The sequence below is a fragment of the Setaria italica genome, chromosome IX (assembly GCF_000263155.2).
Source record: "Setaria italica strain Yugu1 chromosome IX, Setaria_italica_v2.0, whole genome shotgun sequence".
Classification (NCBI taxonomy): domain Eukaryota; kingdom Viridiplantae; phylum Streptophyta; class Magnoliopsida; order Poales; family Poaceae; genus Setaria; species Setaria italica.
This window is the reverse complement of record NC_028458.1, coordinates 51,208,457-51,228,813: the sequence shown is the minus strand read 5'-3', so window position 1 is coordinate 51,228,813 and position 20,357 is coordinate 51,208,457. Positions and strand designations below refer to the sequence as shown.

The 20,357-nt window shown below is 40.4% G+C and overlaps 2 protein-coding genes across 4 annotated transcripts; both read right to left on the bottom strand.

Annotated features, from left to right (window-relative positions):
• Window positions 1-1,163: 1,163 nt before the first annotated feature.
• LOC101765809 (autophagy-related protein 9) lies at window positions 1,164-8,467 on the bottom strand. The gene is made up of 10 exons (XM_004984950.2): window positions 8,221-8,467; window positions 6,742-7,375; window positions 6,330-6,650; window positions 5,274-5,496; window positions 4,935-5,114; window positions 4,305-4,511; window positions 3,490-3,567; window positions 3,340-3,410; window positions 3,133-3,243; window positions 1,164-2,250 (listed from the first exon to the last, which is right to left on the bottom strand). Exons 2-10 carry the CDS (start codon window positions 7,314-7,316, stop codon window positions 1,371-1,373), a joined length of 2,646 nt encoding a protein of 881 aa, XP_004985007.1. The 5' UTR covers window positions 7,317-7,375; window positions 8,221-8,467; the 3' UTR covers window positions 1,164-1,370.
• Window positions 8,468-9,347: 880 nt separating this feature from the next.
• Window positions 9,348-17,077, bottom strand: LOC101765407 (transcription factor bHLH100). 3 transcript variants are annotated; one of them, XM_004984949.2, is made up of 3 exons: window positions 16,741-17,077; window positions 16,279-16,620; window positions 9,348-9,730 (listed from the first exon to the last, which is right to left on the bottom strand). In XM_004984949.2, the coding sequence occupies exons 1-3, from the start codon at window positions 17,008-17,010 to the stop codon at window positions 9,599-9,601; spliced, it is 744 nt and encodes a 247-aa protein (XP_004985006.1). In that variant the 5' UTR covers window positions 17,011-17,077; the 3' UTR covers window positions 9,348-9,598. The 3 variants fall into 3 exon arrangements, with proteins under 3 accessions (XP_004985006.1, XP_022678704.1, XP_022678703.1); XM_022822969.1 differs by having other exon boundaries at window positions 9,639-9,763; XM_022822968.1 differs by lacking the exon at window positions 9,348-9,730 and adding an exon at window positions 15,490-15,659.
• Window positions 17,078-20,357: the final 3,280 nt, after the last annotated feature.

The window sequence follows — 20,357 nt, the reverse complement described above, 5'->3', positions numbered from 1 at the left end:
TCTTAATTCCTCGAACGACTCACCAGTCAGTCACCAGGGAGTCCTCTCTCCTTCCCAGCGCGAGAGGGAGGAGAGATCAGAGGCAGGGGGAGTAATGCTGCATCGGCGTTGGGTTGGGCTGAGCCGTTGCGTTCGTTGCCGGTTTGGATCCGCGAAAACGACGGGTGGTTGCGGGTGGAGTCCACCCACGGGGGATCGGATCGGAGCGAAACGTGCGGGAAACCATCTTGTGTGAAATGAATATGGGTTTGGTTCGGTGTGCTTGTGCCGGGCGGCTACGACCGCCATCATAATGGACCTTGGCAACCACTAGCCGGCGCACCCAGCGGTACTGAAGTGGAGATCTGCAGCCTCTGCCTGTTTTCATGAGCTGGGTTTTGCTGTGAACAGGTTTTCAGACCTGTGCTAGTCCTCCTAACCCAAAAGAGTTCGTGCTATTCTCCCTTACCTGACGCTAAGAAACATGATGAAAACAAGCTGTTTTATTTGTTTGAAACGTCGAGTATACCTTTCTTTGAGCGAAACATACTGATTTATATCAAGTTTCATCAAACCGCAAAAACAGAAGTGGCTTCCCCAGATTTTTCTGGACTCCTTGTTTGGAGATCTACTACAGTGAAGTAGTTTGGAGCTTGGACCATGAACAGTTAACAACGTGGTTAGCAATTCCCGGATCAGGTCCCCTTCGTTCTTTGTCGCCAGTCTGCCCCAGAAGTCCAGAGCCCTACTGGTCCAGCCTGTCTGTTTCTATAGCTGCAAGAGTTTGGTATCGACTATGTTGCGTGCGTACGAAACCTACCTTCTCACCGATCAAAACGGCCTCGTTTTGTAAGGACAACGATCTTGGTGGCTTCGAGTTCGAGCTCGACAAGAAAGCTAAAGCTGGCAGCTCCTTGTCTGGCTCTCGAGAGGGCAGAATCACCATGCCAGGGACTTCCGGCGCCTTAAAACAGAAAACTTCATGGCATACGAGCAGACCAAAGCACCGGATCCGCAGCTGCTCGGCTCAGGCGTCCGTGTCGGCGTAGCTGTAGATCTACGACGTAGACGCTATTCAAGTTCCATATTTCAATGATGCAACTTTAAGAGCCACACCAAGTGACGAACGATCACTTCACCAAGATTACAGCACTTGTGCTGCAGATTCCAAGCACGCGTTGCGATTTGTAAAAGAATGTTTCTATCATCCCCACCCTAAACAGAGCAGGATGAGAATATATACACTGAGGTTACTGACCTGTACAAAAGAATCTGTGGCTGTTTTGCCGGTTTATGAGCGAGGCGTGCCCTTTTTTTTTAGTTCTGTTGTAATTCACACAACTAATTGCAAGCGAGCATAATCATTAACTAATCCTGTGAGTTAGGCAATCTTACACAGGGTCACTGCTTCTAGGTATTATTCTTACATGGAGGCCACCTGGCATGGGATCCTGATGATCGGCAACCAGGTGTCTATGATCTTCATCTTTATGATGGGCATCAGCAAAGTGCAGGCTCAGGCCTTCCTCGATGTCAGAGTCGTCCATGTACCTTGTCTTGGACAAGGCTTGGGGGCTCCTCCAGCCGCTGCTGCTTCTGCTATTGCTCTGCTCCAGATCCTCTGTGCTTCCCTCTGATATACCACCGCTGTGCCTACTGGAACGAGGGTCTGTCATGTATCGATTTCCAAATTCTGGAGGCTCAAGGAAACTGCCTTGTGGATCACCAGAATATGCAGGGACATGAGCACACCAAGGGCTATTAGAGTTCTCTTCTATATCATGGTGCTTCACTGGAGTGTTCTGGAACAGAGCACTTGAGGTTGATGCCCCTAAGTGACTCTGAACTCTTTCATACAACTCGTAGTCCCAGTTTCCGACTTCTTCAATTTCAGAAGTTTCCCTAGCTGGTGGACTTGTGCTCACACCAGTCTCAGGGAATGCTTGCTCAAATTGGGGAGTCTCAACTGTATCTGAGTGTGGTGGATGACACATGTAATACCAGTCCAGGATATATGGGTGAGTTCTTTGGTCTGTGTCAAGCAATCCCAAGGGGCCAATGTTATAAACGGGAGGCAGGGTGGCACTTTGGTGTTGTTGGAAGGTATCATCCATTTGACCTCTAGTGCCTGCCACAAAGCCTGAAGCCTCCATTGCTTGATATTGTGCAAGAGCTTGCTGACGTAATTGCCTTTCCTTGAATTTTTGGAGATTGGATAAGAATTGCTTACCATCAGCATCTGGCTCCCATGATGGATAGACACTCTGAAAACTGAATGCAACCATGTATTACAGTTAGAAATTCATATGCTGCTCCAGGTTTTGCAGTGCCTACACAAAATCTGGTTTGAACAGCTGAGCACAGGTAAACTATTCCGATTTCGACCCCCCAAACAATGTCATCCTCCAAAGAATAGGGAAAAAATATAAATGTGCACTTGTGCAGTTCAGGCCTGTTTGGCAGCAGCCAAACCCATGACATGATTGAAGTGTGCAGACGCAGAATGGAGTAGATAAAATGGTGCTTGATATATCTTTTAATCAGTGCTTATATTCCATCTATAGAACACGAAGCAGGCTACAGAATGGTGCTTCTTTCTTGGAATATCATCTGATCGATGCTAAAAATCTGTCAGTGCCTACTACATCATTAGCGTCAACAAGTCATATACTTAGGATTAAGGCGCTCTATTATATACTACTGGCTCCAATTAAAGTTGAAAATACCGGATCTTTTATTTTCCTAGTGGCTCCAATTAAGGACTTTTTCGAAAAGGTGGAACGTAATAGGAATTTTCAGGATTCGAAGAGGTGGAACGTAATAGGAATTTTCAGAATTCAGTTCACATTTCAACTAAAACAAGGATTTACTTCATAAAGCCCCTTTTCCAATATGTTGACCGGTGCATTTTAGATGGTATGCATTTTACAGGGACAAACAATCTAAGCAACCAAGACACTAGTTCATGTGGTTAGTCATAATTTTGCAAGCATCACATTCAACTACACTACAGCAAAAGACAAGAACTTCAGAGCAAGCATTGAAGTACTCCAAGCCATCTAATCAACCCTTAACAGAACATATGATGCATTTGGGTAAACAACACTACATGCCTAGTAAAAAAACATAAACAATGCTTAAATATGCATTTACCTTAAGAATGATTTCTCCATTTTCCCTTGGGAGCTCCTGAGGCTTTTAGGAGCATTGAATGGTGACCCATAATTTCTATTTCCATGTCTTTTGAAGTCGAACAAGCTTAGGCTATTGAAATATATAGAAAGAACAATGTTAAGTATTGCAAAGGCCCAAGAAAAAACAAGGGCTAAGAAACTAACAAAAGAAATGGCAGCAGAGAACCTGCATACATCTCCCACTCCGTCTACATAAACTGTGAAGTCTGAGATGAAGCGCAGAATGTCATCAACTCTCTGGGGATAATAAGTATTCACAACTGTCAATAAGCTTGGTTTACATGAAAATCATTGTTGAGTTAGTTCAGAACATTACCTTGGGTACCTCGAAAATGAACAAGTAAGGCGTGATGAAAATGGAGGCCATCTCCTCAAGTAGCATAATTATAGTATACTGCATGCACAAATTGTTGAGTCAATTCTTAGTGCCATATAATTGAACTAAACCACATAGCCGATATGCTTATACCCATCATTTAAGACATAAGCCGCATAAGTAGAACCAACCAAGATCTTAATGCAAGATACAGATTTCTAACTATGAAGCAAAGCATTTTACCTGCATCCTATGAATCTACATAGCTATCTAAAATAGTTTCTAGCACAGATCCAAACTGACTTTTCCCCCACTAGAAGTAGTACTCCAGTAATAAAAATATAGAAAGTACCCCCTCAATTAGTTTTTATATGGCATATTTTGATTTGGGAAAATCTTCATAAGCATAATTTGATCACTAAATATCGAATAGTATAGCGATTATTACCAAATCAATATACCATTAAAAATATTTTGAATTACAAATCTAGAGTCATGTACACTGAACTTGCATATAATTAGATTAATCATTGGTCAAAAGTTAGGAAGTGTAACCAATCAAAATACACCTTATAAAATTGAACGGAGGTAATAGAAAAATAAGTTGAGAATAACCTCTTCTAGTACTGCAGTGGCATGTGGAATTTAAGGGTCGATGGATACAAACAAATGGATGGATTGGAACATTCACATTTTAAAGTCAGATGGTATGGCATGCAGAATAATTTTTAATACCTTGGCCTGTGGTTAAATATGGCGCATGAACAATTCTAAGCCAGCTACGGGAAATGAAATACTAGAGCTGAATTAGTTACCTGAAATAATGTTTCATATTCTCTTCGCACAAGTTCGCTGCTCTCTTTACCACGCCACCGCTTTGGCATGTGATGCGTTTGGTGAACAGCGAGGCACATGGCCCCTTCTGGGTCAATTACTTGAAGCTCATCAGCCACTACTTTTCGACTTATAGCTGCTATTGTTCCAAAAACAATAGTATACCAGAGCAGATTTCTTCCAAAAATCTGCAAAAATAATAGATTTTATAAGATGAATAAGATTACTACCCAAATACAAAGGAAAATGGAAGAACCAGTGCAAGTCACATCAAGCTGCAGATACCACACCCTACAAGTGACGTCAAGTTGCAAATACGCCCCTACAAGTAAATAGTTGCATTTAACGCCATATGTGTTCCGTGCATGTTGGCAGCATAGGAAGGTGGGGATGAGGAAGGTTATAACTGTGCACTCAAATCCACTAGATCAAAATGTGCTACCTAATATTAAGTGAGACCCTCCCAAACCCTTTGCATTTTATTATACTTCTGTAGGTGATAAACACAGCTATTTTACTTGCAGGGAGGTATTTGCACTTGAAGTGACTTACAGCGGGGTATTTACAACTTAGCCAAAGGAACAATTCAAAACATAGGCTTAGCAGCTTACATGTCCCTCGAGAATAGATTCACCCACAAATCCAATGATTATTAGAGCACCAGCCAAGCCACCAGAAACAAAAGATACAAATTTTGCCATGATGGAAACCAGTGGGGTTGGAAATTGCTTCAAGTAATTTAAAGAATGCACAGCACTGTTGTTCATTCTGTGTCGGAAGAAATGATCGACCTGCAATGTTTGTAGTCACTTGAGTTTTAGATCACGAAAACAATACAGATACTATGAGATTGAACGACAGGAATTAAGAAAGGGGAGCTGGAGAGATCAATTTAGATCATTTGTTGCAGCTACAATTACAAAAAAAAAAGAGTTCTGAGGAGAAGCTACCTCGTTATATTCCCTGAAGATCCACCTCGATAAGTTTGACCATCGTCTAGATGATGCTGCACTGGGGTGATTATAAATTTCTTCAGCGTGTCTTAGAATGACATACACCAATGGAAATATCATGAGGCAGGGTGACAGAATAAGCATTGCGATGCCAACAAATATAAGTCGTTTTTTCAACACATCCGGGCTTGTCAAAAACTCTTTCCGTACGCAAAATTTACTGAAAAAGGAGAATGGATGTTCAGTAAAAACATTACAATGAGAAGGGACCAAACCCTAGAGAAATAGAACAATTTAGTAAGCTACATGATTTGAACCGTCCCAAAACAATATATGAATGCTCAGTAGAAAGCTACATGGATGGTATGCAGTATGCACATTGGAGACTGGGGAAGTCTAGGTGCTAACATGTAAACCCCGGGCTGAGCTTAAAGGGGGGGTATTCAGACTTATGTGAGGATAAGCATTGCTCTCACCCTTTAAGCTAGGTGCTAATATGTAAACCCTGGGCTAAGCTTAAAAGGGGATGTAAGGCAGATTCAGAGTTATGAGGAAGTGGTATCCCTCGATGATTTCTTTATGGCTTGACTATTTAACCTAATGAAGAATATAATGAAACTTATCTGCTAACCTAGAAAATGTAATAGTACAGATTGTGTTAAAATTTAGCAATGCACACTGGAGTAGTATTTCTTATGTCGCTAGTTCTGTTTTATACAATGCCTCCATTATTAACTAAAAAAGGCAAAATAATAAGGATTGCATAAACAGTTAGCTGATTTATGTCAGCTTTCTAATGCAGCTATGTGCTGAAGCAGCATCTTAACAGCCTATCATGCTTACTGCTAAATCCCTAGTTGCTGCCCCCTTTCCCTTCCATAAAGGGCCTAATTGCTCTGTGTTGAGCTTATATCCAAAGAAAGAGCAGCATGTAAAAACAAACACATAGATTGAGCATGTAGAGTAGAGGCTTAAGTATTTTAGCCAATTATAGTTAAAAAAAAGATCCAATGGTAGTAAGTAGTTACAGATGAGAACTACGGAATTCCTTACCTATCAAACATACTTTGGAAGATGCACCAATTTAAGGTCCATTCAAGGGCTTTTGGAAGTATTAAATGGTTTCTCCTGCCATGCTTATGTGATCTGACAGTTGGGCCAGCACCAGGCACCCAAGAACGAATTGGAAATGAAAGAATGCCTTTATTGACCATCCCAATCAAATAATTTTCTTTTCTCATGATTCTCATGATAATATCATGCTCTGAGAGATCCCTCACGACACAAAGTTTCTGAGATTTCTGGAGCAGGACAACCTTCTCGATTATTCTGGGCCATGATATGGTCTGGATCTCAAGATCATCGACCTTAAGGCTGCATGAAGGTAAACAAAGTATGGATAGAGTCATTGCTCTGAGCTAAAAGCAGACAAGAAACTTAAGCGTGAAATACACTGAAAAGTTACCTATCATAGTAGAATTGACGAACATTGAGTGTACTTCTTAACTGTACAAAGAACTTGAGGAAGTTGGTAAGTCCATAGCTTGTTAATATGACCATAGAACCAACAGTTATCATTTTGGGCAATGTGAAGGGAACTAATGGGTCATGCTTAATGACATTCATCAGGTCACATGGTTTCTTCCCAGATTCAAGTGCCTCCACACCGCATTTCAAATGAATAAGGGTATCCCAATCAACAAATAAGAAGAAGAACCCAATACAGCATACCATGAAAAGTACATTAAGGATCTCTATTATCCATTTTGTAATAATACACCTGAGCCCTTTTGCGCAGAAATATTCGTAAAGCCTTTCAAAGAAAATATCCAAGTCAGGAATCGGTTCATCCTTGAAGCCTTCACCATGGAGAAGTCCGGACGGGCTCTCACTTCCAGAACCAGGCAAACGTCGGTAGTCCAACAACTCTATTTCAGGTGGAATATCAACAAGCAGCTGAGCTGATAATGGAGATTGACTTCTCCATGGCCAGTTAAATCTTGTTTGTGCATTTGTGTCCTTCGAAAGGAAGGACATCATTCATGAAAACAGAAGGCAGGGGCAGTTGATAACTCCCTTGCCATACCAGATGTATGCACCTACACACAAAAACAAATTATCCACATTTTGCATACCACCATTTCCCATGAAGTAGAAGTACAATAAATTCAGTATACCTTCAGAATACGACAAAATCACTAAACTCAACAACCATGCAAAATGTAAAAAGCGTTACTACTTGGATCAGAAGACAGCCAAAGCAAAGTCCTGAACGAGCATATGCAACTACATTTGGAAAGCATTAAAACCAAATTGAAAATTCTAGTAGTAGCCATCATTTAGGAGAAGATGTGATTTTCCTAATTAAGCACTAAATATCTACCAGTTTATCCTCTGTAATTGCAAGCAGCAATAGTTGCAGACCAAGCTAAACAATCCCCGAGTTCCTTTGTATTGATATATTGATCAATTAAATCCCCACTGACACAAAATAGCCCAAACGTAATTGCACATCAACTATGTCCCTTCACACCCTCACGTCATAATTCATATCCACGAAAAGCAATTTGGTGTACCACTGCCGCACCACAAGGTTCAGCAGCTAACCAGCAGGTCGCGAGCTAACTTCCACAAAGTAATTGCAAAACACCTATCTCCCCTGACACGCCCATGTCATATCCACGGAAAGCAATTCGGTGTCCCGCACCACAAAGTCCGGCAGCTAGCCAACAGGTCGCGAGCTAACTTCCAGCGAAGTCTCTACTCTCTAATCCAACCCACCAGCGTCCAAACCACCACGCAGCACAAGACCGATTCAACCACCAGAGTTCTCCGCCAATCATCGCCAAACTCGGGGACCAAATTGAACTAGTTCCGCAATCTATCCACCCAATCGCCACAAAAATAAAATCCACGCGAAGAGGGAGAGAGAAGCTGCACCGACCTGGGGAGCGCCGGCGATCGGCGGGCGCGAGCGCGATGGTCGGCGGGTTGGGGGGGAGGCGCGCGGGGGCTGGAGGCTTCGCGTGAGGAGGTGACTAGCGCGGTGGACTACGGCGCCGGCGCTTGGGGGGGCGTTTGGGGTGGGGAAATCGCACGAGGTGGGGAGGGAGACGAGGAGAGAGACGGCAGGGAAGGCAAAGCAGGGGCGGAGGAGAGAGGGCGTGCGTTTCAGGAGACGTGACGGGATCGGGAAGGGGAATCGTAGGGGAGGGGGATCGTTTTGTTCCTTCCGTTTATCCGCGGGTTTCGTTCGTGTTGCGTTAATCGCCAAGAAATCGGGAATCGCAATGGCTTGCGCAACGGGCCCCGCCGGATTATTAGTTTATTTCTTCACTGTTAACGAAATGTTAATCACTGTCCTTTGCGGCCACAGGGCGTTTATCTTGTTTTAGAAAGAGAAGCTGCGAGGAGGAGGTACGGATTGCACGTCAACACCTCGCGAGAAAAAAGAATGGTACACGTCAACGTTCACCTTTTTTTACGAAAGAGATTTGATGGACAGCGTGTGGTCGTGCAACAGGTGAACAGGCTAACGATGCGTCGACGGTTTTGTAATTCCAAGTAGCGTGGTGGGTTAACACACACTGCTGCTCATATTGCGAATATTAACCGAGTACGAGCTACCATACGGCATGGTGAGTTAGCTGGTTAATTACTGTGTTATAATACGCGTGCGCGCGTGCCTGCCAATACGGCTAGACGTGTCCTTGCGCGCTGCTTCCGGGCCAGCCACGCATCCACTCCACCCCCGAAAAGGCCAAACGCATGCACCTGTCTGCTCGTGTCGCCGCCAGCGGGTGGCAGGAACCGCTTCCTCCGCCGCCCTCGCCCCCCTGCCCACCACCACCAGAGAGAGAGGCCCAGCCAGAGCGAGCGGATCGAGAAGCACAGAGCAGTGAGTGAGTTGCTGGGCTCTAGAGCCCAACTAATGCAGCACTCCTATGGGCCGATTTATTGGGGCCGTCTGAAACGAAACATATCGGCCTGTTTATGCCTCAAACAAATATGTCTGAATGCATCTTGCATCAAGCACAGTGCCGTCTCATCATCACACGGATCACACTCTTCTTTAAAAAAAGAAAGAAAAGGAAAAACTGCCAGCTTATATGTTTTTCGGTTTGAGCAAGAAGCCCTAGCCACAGGGCGGCAGACTCGAGAACATGTACAACAACAGTTATATGCTGGTTCCGTCCGTGTCAGTAAGAGACGCCACGGAACGTCGCCACTGAATGAATCGCTGATGGATAGCAATTGGTCCATCTCATTATTAAGCACACAGCACACACCACAGTCCAATGTTTGCGAATCAACAGCACGCCTCAGCTAAGCGTGCGTTCAGGATCGGAGTACTCGTCGTACTGCTGCTGCAACGGCGCCGCTTTGCTCCTGACGGCTTTCTTCAGTTCGTCACAGAACGCGGGGCACTCCTTGCTGATTGCTGCCTCACTTCTCTGTCAAAGCAGTACATATAACAGGACGTTACCCTGGAGTGAAAAATGGTTAATTTAAATGGAGCATGAAGGAAGAACAAAACGGGTCAATTTGTCGAGGAGAGTATACGGTGAAAACCGCTTAATAGCAGGTCGAAATATGACAACCTCAACATTTGTACAGGCTCTGCCGAAATCTTAACGAAAAGACATACTATATATAACAAGATTTCTTGTTGAGATATAAAATTCACAGAAAAAGGAGAGAGAGAAAAGAGAAAATTGTCAAATATTGTATGATTATGTATCTCACAAGCAAACTCGTATAATGTAATCTCTCCTACATGTGAGAATTTTGTGGGAATAGTTTTGTGTTTTCATTTGGTAGGTATTTTCCACTACATATTTTTGCGGTTTGTTTCTGTTCTAGCATTATGCAAGTTCTAAGTTAATGAAGGGCCGACTGTATGATTTATAGAAAAAATACGTGCAGTTTGATCTGTTAGAACAAAAAAGAAATACCAGAGAAATTGCTACCTTTTAAGGGCAATTGCTACCAACGGTATGCTTGTAAAAGAACATATACAAATGGGTTAATGAATCATGGAGATTGAACGCCTGCCCCTCTTCAAGTTTGTCTTCTATGTATATCAATACGTTATCGTCGTTATTAATAACTTATCTTCCCATTTGTTGCATATATAGACATGTAAACTCATATGGCTTCTTATTCATATATCACTACAAGATCCTCGATTTTTCCCTACAGTTTTTTACAAGTAGACTATAGTTTGTGTGCTGTTTAGTATTTTAACTTAGGGTCGCCTACAGCTTTTTTAATACAAAGTAGCATATTTCCCAATAATTTTATTAAACTGCCAACAAAATAATTCCGTGCAAACTCACTATCACAATTATAGTAGTTAGTTAACCAAATATCTTACAAATCGTTTCCCACTTGAAAGGAAACTGTTGGGAAATGTTGTTATTCTTGCAGTGCGTTGGCAACTTCGGAAATGTGACCCATGCCTCTTTTGACCTTAATGACACTCCGCCTCTAGTCTTAGAGCACCTCTAGCGAATACTCTAAATTTCACTCTCCATATCTTCATTTGGCCATTCACTCCAAAAGATTCATCCTCCATATTTAGCACTCCAACAGAGACTAGCTAAATATCACTCTCCAAATCCTATTAATCTATATTTTATTTGATGGGAACCGCATGTTAGCCTCTCACCTCCCTTCCTATATCTGTCATCAACCCGCAAGCTACTGGATGGCGATGGCCAAAGGACTGGCCAGAATGATAGCCATCCGGATGGCCAAGCTGCTGGAGCCTCATTTTTGTGCAAAATGGTCAAATTTGGTGATGGCCATCCGGATGGTCTTATCTATGTGACCTTACTAGACAATGCTTCAATGGATGCATATGGCAGGCCCACGAAAACTGATAGTAGTATACTACATCTTAGTTTCACCATTGCGTAGCCTAAAAAGGAAATGGAGATTGGGTGCAACTTTAATCACATGTAAGGCCGCATCCCACACCAGCAAAATCTTAGGTTGAGGAGAGAGGAAAACGAGGCTTTCATCGTGGTGGGGCATAGGGATGTTTAATTTCTTCAGTAAGTGACCATGTGGAGATGACTAGAGAGACCACTTTGGCTGTATTGAGAAAACTTAAGAGATAACCTTTTTTTTATCAGGTTTACCATCACATAGTACAGACATGTGCAATTGAATGCATCCACATGTTACAGTAAATTCTCAAGTCAATTGTATTGTGAGAGTAAATTTCACAAAGTTACACCACATTATTCAAACTATCACAAATCCATTTTTAAGAAATAATTTCCTACAAAGTTTCCATCTTTCATTATATTTTATAAATATAGATAGTTAAGCACTATTGTCATTTCGAAGTGCCTAACAAGATACGCCTACATGACGAGCTCACAAGCATATCATGTTTCTATTTCTTCTCTGGATGTAAGAGTAGGAAGTCAATGCGATTACATGGTGAAATCATGCTTACATGTTATTAGCTCTTATAAAATGTGGGAGCTACCTCCGTGTTAGCAAATGAAAATGGTCTGATGTATGCTTGTGTTCGATTAATAAGGTGAGCCATCTAATGTGGTGGGAATGCTTAAACATATCTATGCTTTGTGAAGTTTTATAGAACGAGGAGTTTCATTTGTTTCTCTAAAATTTTTATTTAAAGGTGTAGTTTTGTTATATCACTCATGTAGTCATATCAAACTCCATGCCAGATAAGGAAAATTTTCTAAGCAGGTCCTAGATTGTGGTTGACTTGAGAATTATTGTAGCAATAAATGAACTACATTATTATCTAGTCACAAGGTTATGCTTGATACTGATTTAAATCAAAACAAACATGATTTATGGAAATTAAATTTGCCTTTAAATATTAAAGTCTCCCTCTAGTACATTCGTAGGGGTTTCGTTCTCACTAAAGTTAACTTGGTTAAACTAAGGTGAGAGGTAGTAAGACATTTTGTTTTTAATGCTGATGGCACAGTTCAGCATCTTTTGTTTTACCATCACCATGCTAAGTTTCTCTGGAGAATTGTTTATATATTGTTTGGTTGATGTGCTTCAAATAATGTTAAGCATGTTAGGTGCTCGAGCAATATGGCTTACACATAATGATATTATGTTTAATAGATAAAGGTACATTCATATATGCAGTTACGGTTTAGGGCTACACAAATTGACAAAGTTTTGGGATATTTCAAAAATGGAGGATCGAGACCATGTTCATTTTGTATGCTGCACATTAGACCATACAACTATGGACATTCTCCACAATCATGGATGGAGGTCTACTGATAGATTATGCTACAAATGTATTTCAAGATTTTGTTCCTTATGACCTATTTTACGCTATCCTCTGCTATTTGTGCATCTATTGTAGAGGCTAAGGCACGTTAATGCAATTAAAGAAATGATCAAAAAACCTAGGATTAGTATTGGGCATCATAGTATATGTTCTTCTTTGAAGTTATGCATAATACATAGTTATCTCAATCATTGTACAAGTGACTTGGAAGTTATTAACCATATTAGCTACTACATGATCCCAAATATAAGTCCATATGGGATTTTGTCAAACATTGTAAATTTTGCCTATCACTTTATTAAAAAATATAAATTGACAATCTAAGATTGATGTTTATAAAATAATTTTAATATAAAATACTTTCATAACATATAATTATTTTAATTTATAATGATACTGAAGTGCATCTAGGTCCCTATTGGGTTTTAGTGAGTTAAATGACACCACGATTGAACTTGATAAGCTCATGAACAGGTATATATATGTTCGACGGATATCAATTCAAGCAACTTCATTTCAAGTATCAGTAAATAGGCTCATGTGATAAGAAAACAAGCACGGTCAATGACAATGTATATTTGGCAAAGAAAAACAAGCAATATTGGATAAATTAAAATGAGACTTGGGAATATGTCTATCTAGTGGCCTCATGTTAAAAGATTGCTTGAAAAGGAAAAAAATAACAAAAGGATTGATCATTGTGAGTAGATAGCAAAATGTTGATCAATTGAAATAGAAGAATTTGAGAATGCAAGTGTTATTGGAAGAAATTATTTGAGGAATGCCACATTGGCTATGAAGACCTCAAATTATATGAATGCTTGGAGAAGGTGTTAAATATAACGGAATGACTTTCAAAAGTGGAGAATTACGATGCAAGTTAGTATGAGACTCAATGTGGCTTTTGGTTGAGAGGTGTTGATTAAAGATTTTGTTTCAAGGAACTAAGCAAGATGAAGGGAAAGCGAGGCTTGGCGCCAAAGAATCTAGCTAGGGTGAAGAAACGAAAAAGGAGGTCAACAACAAAGGGTCAAAAGTCATGGGGAATCTCATATTAGAAGCATCAAATCATTGATGTATTTAAAAGGAAGAGGGTGACTTGTCATCTAGAAATGGATTTCACTTATGTAAGTTGAATGTTGGTCCAAGTCACTTGCTCAAGGTTAAAGTGTTCGAAACAAGATATAAAGTTGTATGCAGTTCTCATAATGATATATGATCAAGTATGGCATGAATCAAAGTGATGAAACTCAAGTGGATGAAATTGTATTTATTTTTTATCTTGAGTGTAGCTATGCCATACTATCAAGAGGGATGCATCACATGGTCATTTGACAAAGCCTCAATGCTCAAGTATGCTATACGAGTTGATGAGAGAAACACTAGGCTTCAGGAACACTTAGAATTGTTTTAGGCCGGGCAAAATCTAAGGTCCCATTTTGGGTGCCACGTGCCTCTAACAGCTAACTAGTTTGAAAAACCAGCGATTTCGGTCTTGGGAAATTGGAGGTTTTGGTTTCTAATGGCTAGTTTTGTGTGGGGTACGGTTGAGTATTTATGCTCCACCTCAACTCCTATAGTTGATTGCTGTTACTGAGGTTGCTGGTGTGCTTCCTTCCTCTTCTAAGCTAAGCTAAAGCCAAGATATAGCTCTCCACAACCCATTTTTGTGAGGTTGTTTGATCACAGTAAGATCTAGTGAGTTTTTTTTTTAGTGTGAGATCTAGTGAGTTGGGTAGTAGAGAGGATCCAATTTTTTAGCATTAGAGAGCTCTCAAACCTTTGAGCACTGTTTTGCCTTGTCAGGTCCCAAGTGAAGCATTTGTTACTCTTTAAGGTTTTGCCTCCTAGGTAGCTAGCGGTGTCGCCCGAGGCCTCCCATGGTTGTGGCGAGCCCCGGGAAAGTTTGTGCATGCTTTGTTTCACCTCCGCAAGGGAAGAAACTAGTGGAGTGGGGAAGCGGTTGAAAAAGACTCGATTCATTGGAAGGGAGTTGAAAAAGACTCGTATCCTAAAGAGTTTCTTAGCGGAGATGTAGGATTCGCCTTGGTGAATCTGAACTTCGATGAAATAAATCCTTATGTCTCCTCGTTGGTTTCCTTGCACTAACACATTTATTATTGTATTTGTGAACTTGGTTGATCTACTTAGTTATTGGTGTTTGTGAGTGCAGAGACTTCATTAACTTGTTGATCAACACCTCCAAGCTCACTCTTTAAGTTTGGTTTGATCTTGAGCTCATTTGTGCTATATTGATTTGGGGGGCACTGGCAGAGGTTCTTTTAATGGGCTTATATACGGATCAATGGAAGTAAGTTATTTTCCAACCGTAGGATTATAAAGTTATATCAGGTTATTTAATATGTGTCATTAAATTTGAAATTTAGTCTTCCAACTCATGAAAAGTGAAAATGCTGAGATCCTAAATCTATGACCTTTTTAGAATTTGGAGTAAATTATATATTTATTGAGAAATAATATATTTTTTTGTGACTTGTATTTGGAAAAACTAATTTATTGATGCATAACCATGAATATGTACCACAAGTTCAACCGCCAGTACATCTTGCTTATATGTACCAAGCAGTTTTACCACTATGCTATTCTATGATTTGATTTCTAACTAATACATGTATATATACATAAAGTTGTGGGGGTTGAGGTGTGTGTGTTCATACGAGAGAGAGAGGCTGGAACACTATTTCATGAAATTGTATTAGGCTCAATTCATCTAAATCTATGTTTGGAACTCTCCTCAAACATCATATTGGAATGTGCTTCATGCATATATTTTTTTGGCTTAATTTGAGTTTTTTTTTCATGCTTGCAATGTTTTTCCTATGTGCCCGATGATTCTTTCATCATGTTAATATGGATACCATAACATTATCCAAAGATCTTCGTGTGACTGGTTTGGAGCATGTCTTATAGAAGACCAGAATGTAGCTATGTAGTTATTTCGGGCTAATTAACATCACCATGAGTTGACTGTGTAACTCTAGTAATGTGAGAATACACAACACACCATTAAACAAACAGCACATTTCACAACCTGCCACGGAATATGTAAGGCGGCTACATGGAGCCTGAAACCAAAAAGCGGCAGAAAGACGATTAGTGTTATATTATGAACATCTGTAGCTATTGGACCATATTATGAATTGTTTCTTTGGTAAATAGTATTACTGTTGCACTCCGGCAAAAATAAACGCTCTCCCAACTAATTATGCTCGTATTTTAAGCTGTACAATTGAGTAAAGGGATAATTAAGTAATAATAAGAATGTGAATGCGTATTTACATATTTGAATCATGCAAATGTTTTTCTTTGGTTTTCTTACCTTTTAAAGATGAAATAATTGATTTTTTCTTAGTTGTATGGCATGATCTTAATTTAATTAATTGTATGGCATGGACAAATGTTGTGTTGACTATAAGATTACAATCTTTCCTCAAAAGAATATTTTGGCCAACAGTTTCTAGTCTTATATTAATTATATACCATAATCGTCGGTAACATGTTTCTTAGAAATGGTGTTGTTGGTAAATTATCGAAACTCTTGGAAATACAAAAAAAAGATTAAAATAACTTCCGTGCATTCCATCTTTAGTACTGAACTTAAAATATGACTGATTTAAAATTATACATGATCGAATAAACATCAATCTAGCTAGGACGGTACCATCTGGGGAAGTAGTCATGTACCTGAAGATGGAGGCTATAAAATGTTCTGTTCTCAGTGGGGGAGAAAGTGGATGAACTGATCAGGCGAAGGCCCTCGTTTTCCAGTACTTCTATAAACACGGAGAAAGGAAGAGTTGCTTCTGCCGAGTTACTCAAAAAGCTGATCTGAACCATGATTTCCATCTCGTTGAGGCAATTAACAGAAACAATGGGAGCTATGCTCCCGCTCGGGTTCAGCGCTCCTTGTTTGCAGTTGGCATTCATCAGCTTCTTCTTCCTCACCTCTAGATTCTCAACCTGCTTCTGCAGCTCGGGAATGTACTTGAGGACTCGAGCCACCGTGATGGCAATGCTGGGCTTCTTCTGCATGACGATCGAGAAGCAAAATACACTTGTCAGAATGATTACACAGAAGCTTCTTGTGAATCTGTGACTGCCCTTGCGTGTGTGCACATATGTATATGAAGACGTGTGTTGGTTTACTGCGTGATCGGCGTCAGGGAGGAGGGAGTGGAGCGAGGAGTAGAGCTCGTTGAGATGCTTCCGGCGGTCGCGCTCGTACGCGTTGTGGTTGCGCTTCCTCTGGGAGCTGGAGCCGCCCGAGGAGGTCTCGTTCGCGGCCGGCTTGGAGAGCTCGTAAAGGACGTCGTCGAAGTCAAAGTCCGGCCATGGCAGCTGGCCGGAGAAGGTGTCCTCTTCCGGCGGCGAGATGCTGCGCACGAACGGGTCGCCATCAAACACCTGCTGGTCCATGGTGTGTGTTGCTTTGCTACCTGCTACCGCTGCCTATGGCTAGCTGTTTGTGGACATCCATCCGTTGGGTTGGTCTATGGATGGCATCATTATTCTTTATTCTGAAACCGGAGAAGGTAAAAGAGGTGACGCCATTCCCGTTTTTTTAGAGATGACTACTAGCACTAAATTAACGAACAATTCCTGATGCTGATGGAGAGTTTGATACGATCGTGTTGGCTTATATTATTGGCTCCAAAGAGATAACTTCCCAATCTGTCAGTCTATGGCATAGTACACAGGTGTCGCCGGCGAGATGGTGAATGTCATTAGTATCGCATAAGTTATGAACTAATCTTTTAACTAACCAACACCAACTCTAATGAATGCATAAAAAAAATCGACATATAAGCTCAGAGTAGTGAAGGTGTTACAAGGAAATTAAAGAGTTCCTGAGGCGCGAAAAAGAAAATTGTACGTTCTTGTAGCTAGTTAGATTTCCAGATGAAAGAATGCATTTGCTATGCTTGTACCGCCACCAGTAACACTGTAACTGACGAAGCGAGATGGGAAACTATATATCTTATATGATACCTCATGGCTCCTTTAAAAAAAAAGTCATGGCAACAATCAGTAGTACACTCTTTCGCCCTTGCTTCTTGTGCTACGATTCCACGAATGTGTGCATCCGCTCCTTGTACTACTGTACTACTCCTACTATATGTGCTTTTGCACGTACATTGTACTGTGATTGTGTACTGCAATTGATCAACATTAACTTAGGCACAAATATATATATAATCAAACCAGAAAATTTGAGAAGAACAAACTACAAAGATATCAACACACACCAAACCACTCAAGAAATTAAAGAAAAACAGAGATAAACATATACATAGTATATATGTCTCCCAACTTATACCATATTGTGCGTATCTGTATAATGATCTCATCCGTTACCCTTTATATTGGTGATCAACATTAGCCTCTTCTAGTATATGAGGAGACAGTATCCACGACTAGATAGGTATAAGCTGCCTTTGCCGTAGAATCCTTTAATATTTGCTGCTCCCTTTTTCTGGCACTACGGGATTTTTCGCTCAAGCATTCAATAACATGTAGAACCATTATTGGCCATATGGGAGTGAAAAAATGGGTGATGAATCCCAAAATAACATATGATGTCTCATCCATTATTATCCGTGGCTTCATAAGTGTTAACATACACTACCCTTAGAGAGTGCTTCTTTGCTACAATATGAGAAAAATCGTCGAGGCCATTATTATGCAGTGCTGTCTTGAGGAGTAATAAACCCAGGAAATAAAATCTGTATGTGTGTTTCCTTTTTCTCAACATAATTTTGTATTTGCATTCCAAACGACTAGAAGAACTTTGAGTATATTTTCAGTATTTCAAGGGTTTCATGACTATTTTCACATCTTGTTCGGGTCGAGGTAGTGAAAGCATCCTCTCGAAATGCCGCACAGGTCGACAACTCTTAATTTCCAGGAACAAAGGAAGTGTAACAGATTTAACTTACTCCCCCTACCAAAAAAACAATTCATTATGTGATGCAGGATATAGATACCTATTGCCTTAATCACAAATGCTTGAGATTTTAGGACAACAACATTGTCTTCAAAGCATGGATTTGATCACTATTTGGTTAACATATACTTCCTCCGTTTCAAATTATAAGTCATTCTAACGTTTTTGGAGAGTCAAAAAAAATTTGGAGAGTCAAAACATTATCTTTCTTTGACTCTCCAAAAAAATTAGAATAACTTATAATTTGGAACGGAGGAAACATGCAAAATTAAATAAAGTTATGCCGTTGCTTTATGAAACAAATGTATGATTTTTTATGTTCCAAATCCGAAGTATTTTCAAGTACATGTACTTCTCTACTCCTCATCAAATTTAAGTCTTAGCACTCTTGAGGCTGTTCCTGTTTTTTCTAGTTTATTTTATCTTGTGCTAGTGAACGAAGAACTGGTAGTGTTTAAGACTCGCATATAATAAACTAGCAGATCATTAACTGAAGAGTGACTGATGAGTGACACATAGTCATCATAGTATTACATTTGGACGGAGAAGTTTAGTTGTTTTTAGCAACCTTGCTAATTCTATAATAAGTGTATAAAAGTTTTGAAACTTTTAAGTACACACTATACTCCAGGATTTAGGGTTATTCGTCCAGACTCCAGAGTATCCCATAGTACAGACCTGGATGACTATAGCGAGAATTGGCCTACGTTCGTACGAATTGTCTTCTTTTCAGCTCCCGAGATGTGTGTACGGCCTAGACTTACTATCTTAATTGCAGTCTTGTATTTTTAAAATGGTGCGACGTGAACTCCGATTACTATAATGGAACCTGTGTCAAAGTGTAGCGTTATGATGTCGACATGGAGATGCCATGAGCTGTAAGGTTAGGGCGTGTTTGATGTTTAGCCATTGTCATCCGATTAAACATGAGCTAATTATAAAATTAATTGTAGAACTGAACTAATTTGCAAAATGAATCTATTAAATCTAATTAATCCATCATTAGTAAATAGTTATTGTAGCATCATTGTCAAATCATGGATTAATTAGGCTTAATAGATTCGTCTCACGAATTAGCCTCCATCTGTGCAATTAGTTTGTAATTAGCCTATATTTAATACTTCTAATTAGTACCAAACATCCAATGTGATAGGGGCTAAAGTTTTATTGCACAGTTTTATTAAACAAACACCCCCTAGTCTCAGTGCACAATTTTATTGCACTATTACTAAAATTGGAAATTAGGTAACTGTGCCAGTTGAATATCATGGGGATGAAACTCCTCTCATATACGATGGAACTCATTCTCCTCTCTCCTCATAAAAATATTGCTAAATTCGTAAAATTACTAATGTGGCATGTATTTAATGATCATAAAACTTTTAATAAAACTTTACTAAAATTAGCTAAGCGTGAATGAAACGGAAAGGAGCGTGCCAGCACGTGGCCAGGGCACCCTCCAGGCCTCAACGCGGCCACGCGGGCGAAGTCGCCAGTTGACTCGGCTCTCTTCCGACGCCGAGGAGAGAAGAGAGCGCGCGCTCCGCCTAGCCCCTTTCGGATCCCACCAATTTCCACAATCTAGCATCCACGTTTCAGCTTGAGATTTAACCGGAAAGCTTTTACGATTCAGTTTTTCCGACCTACTCTAAGCTAGTTTTGTCTATACTTTTACCAGCTTTTGTCTGTTAAAAGCTATGGGGTCAAACAGGATAGCTTTTATCTAGCATTTACAACCTCGCAAACTTAAAAACCAGCTTCCACGATTTGACGTGGTTCCAAACAGGCAAGTAGCAAAGATGGTGGGTTTAGCTTGGTG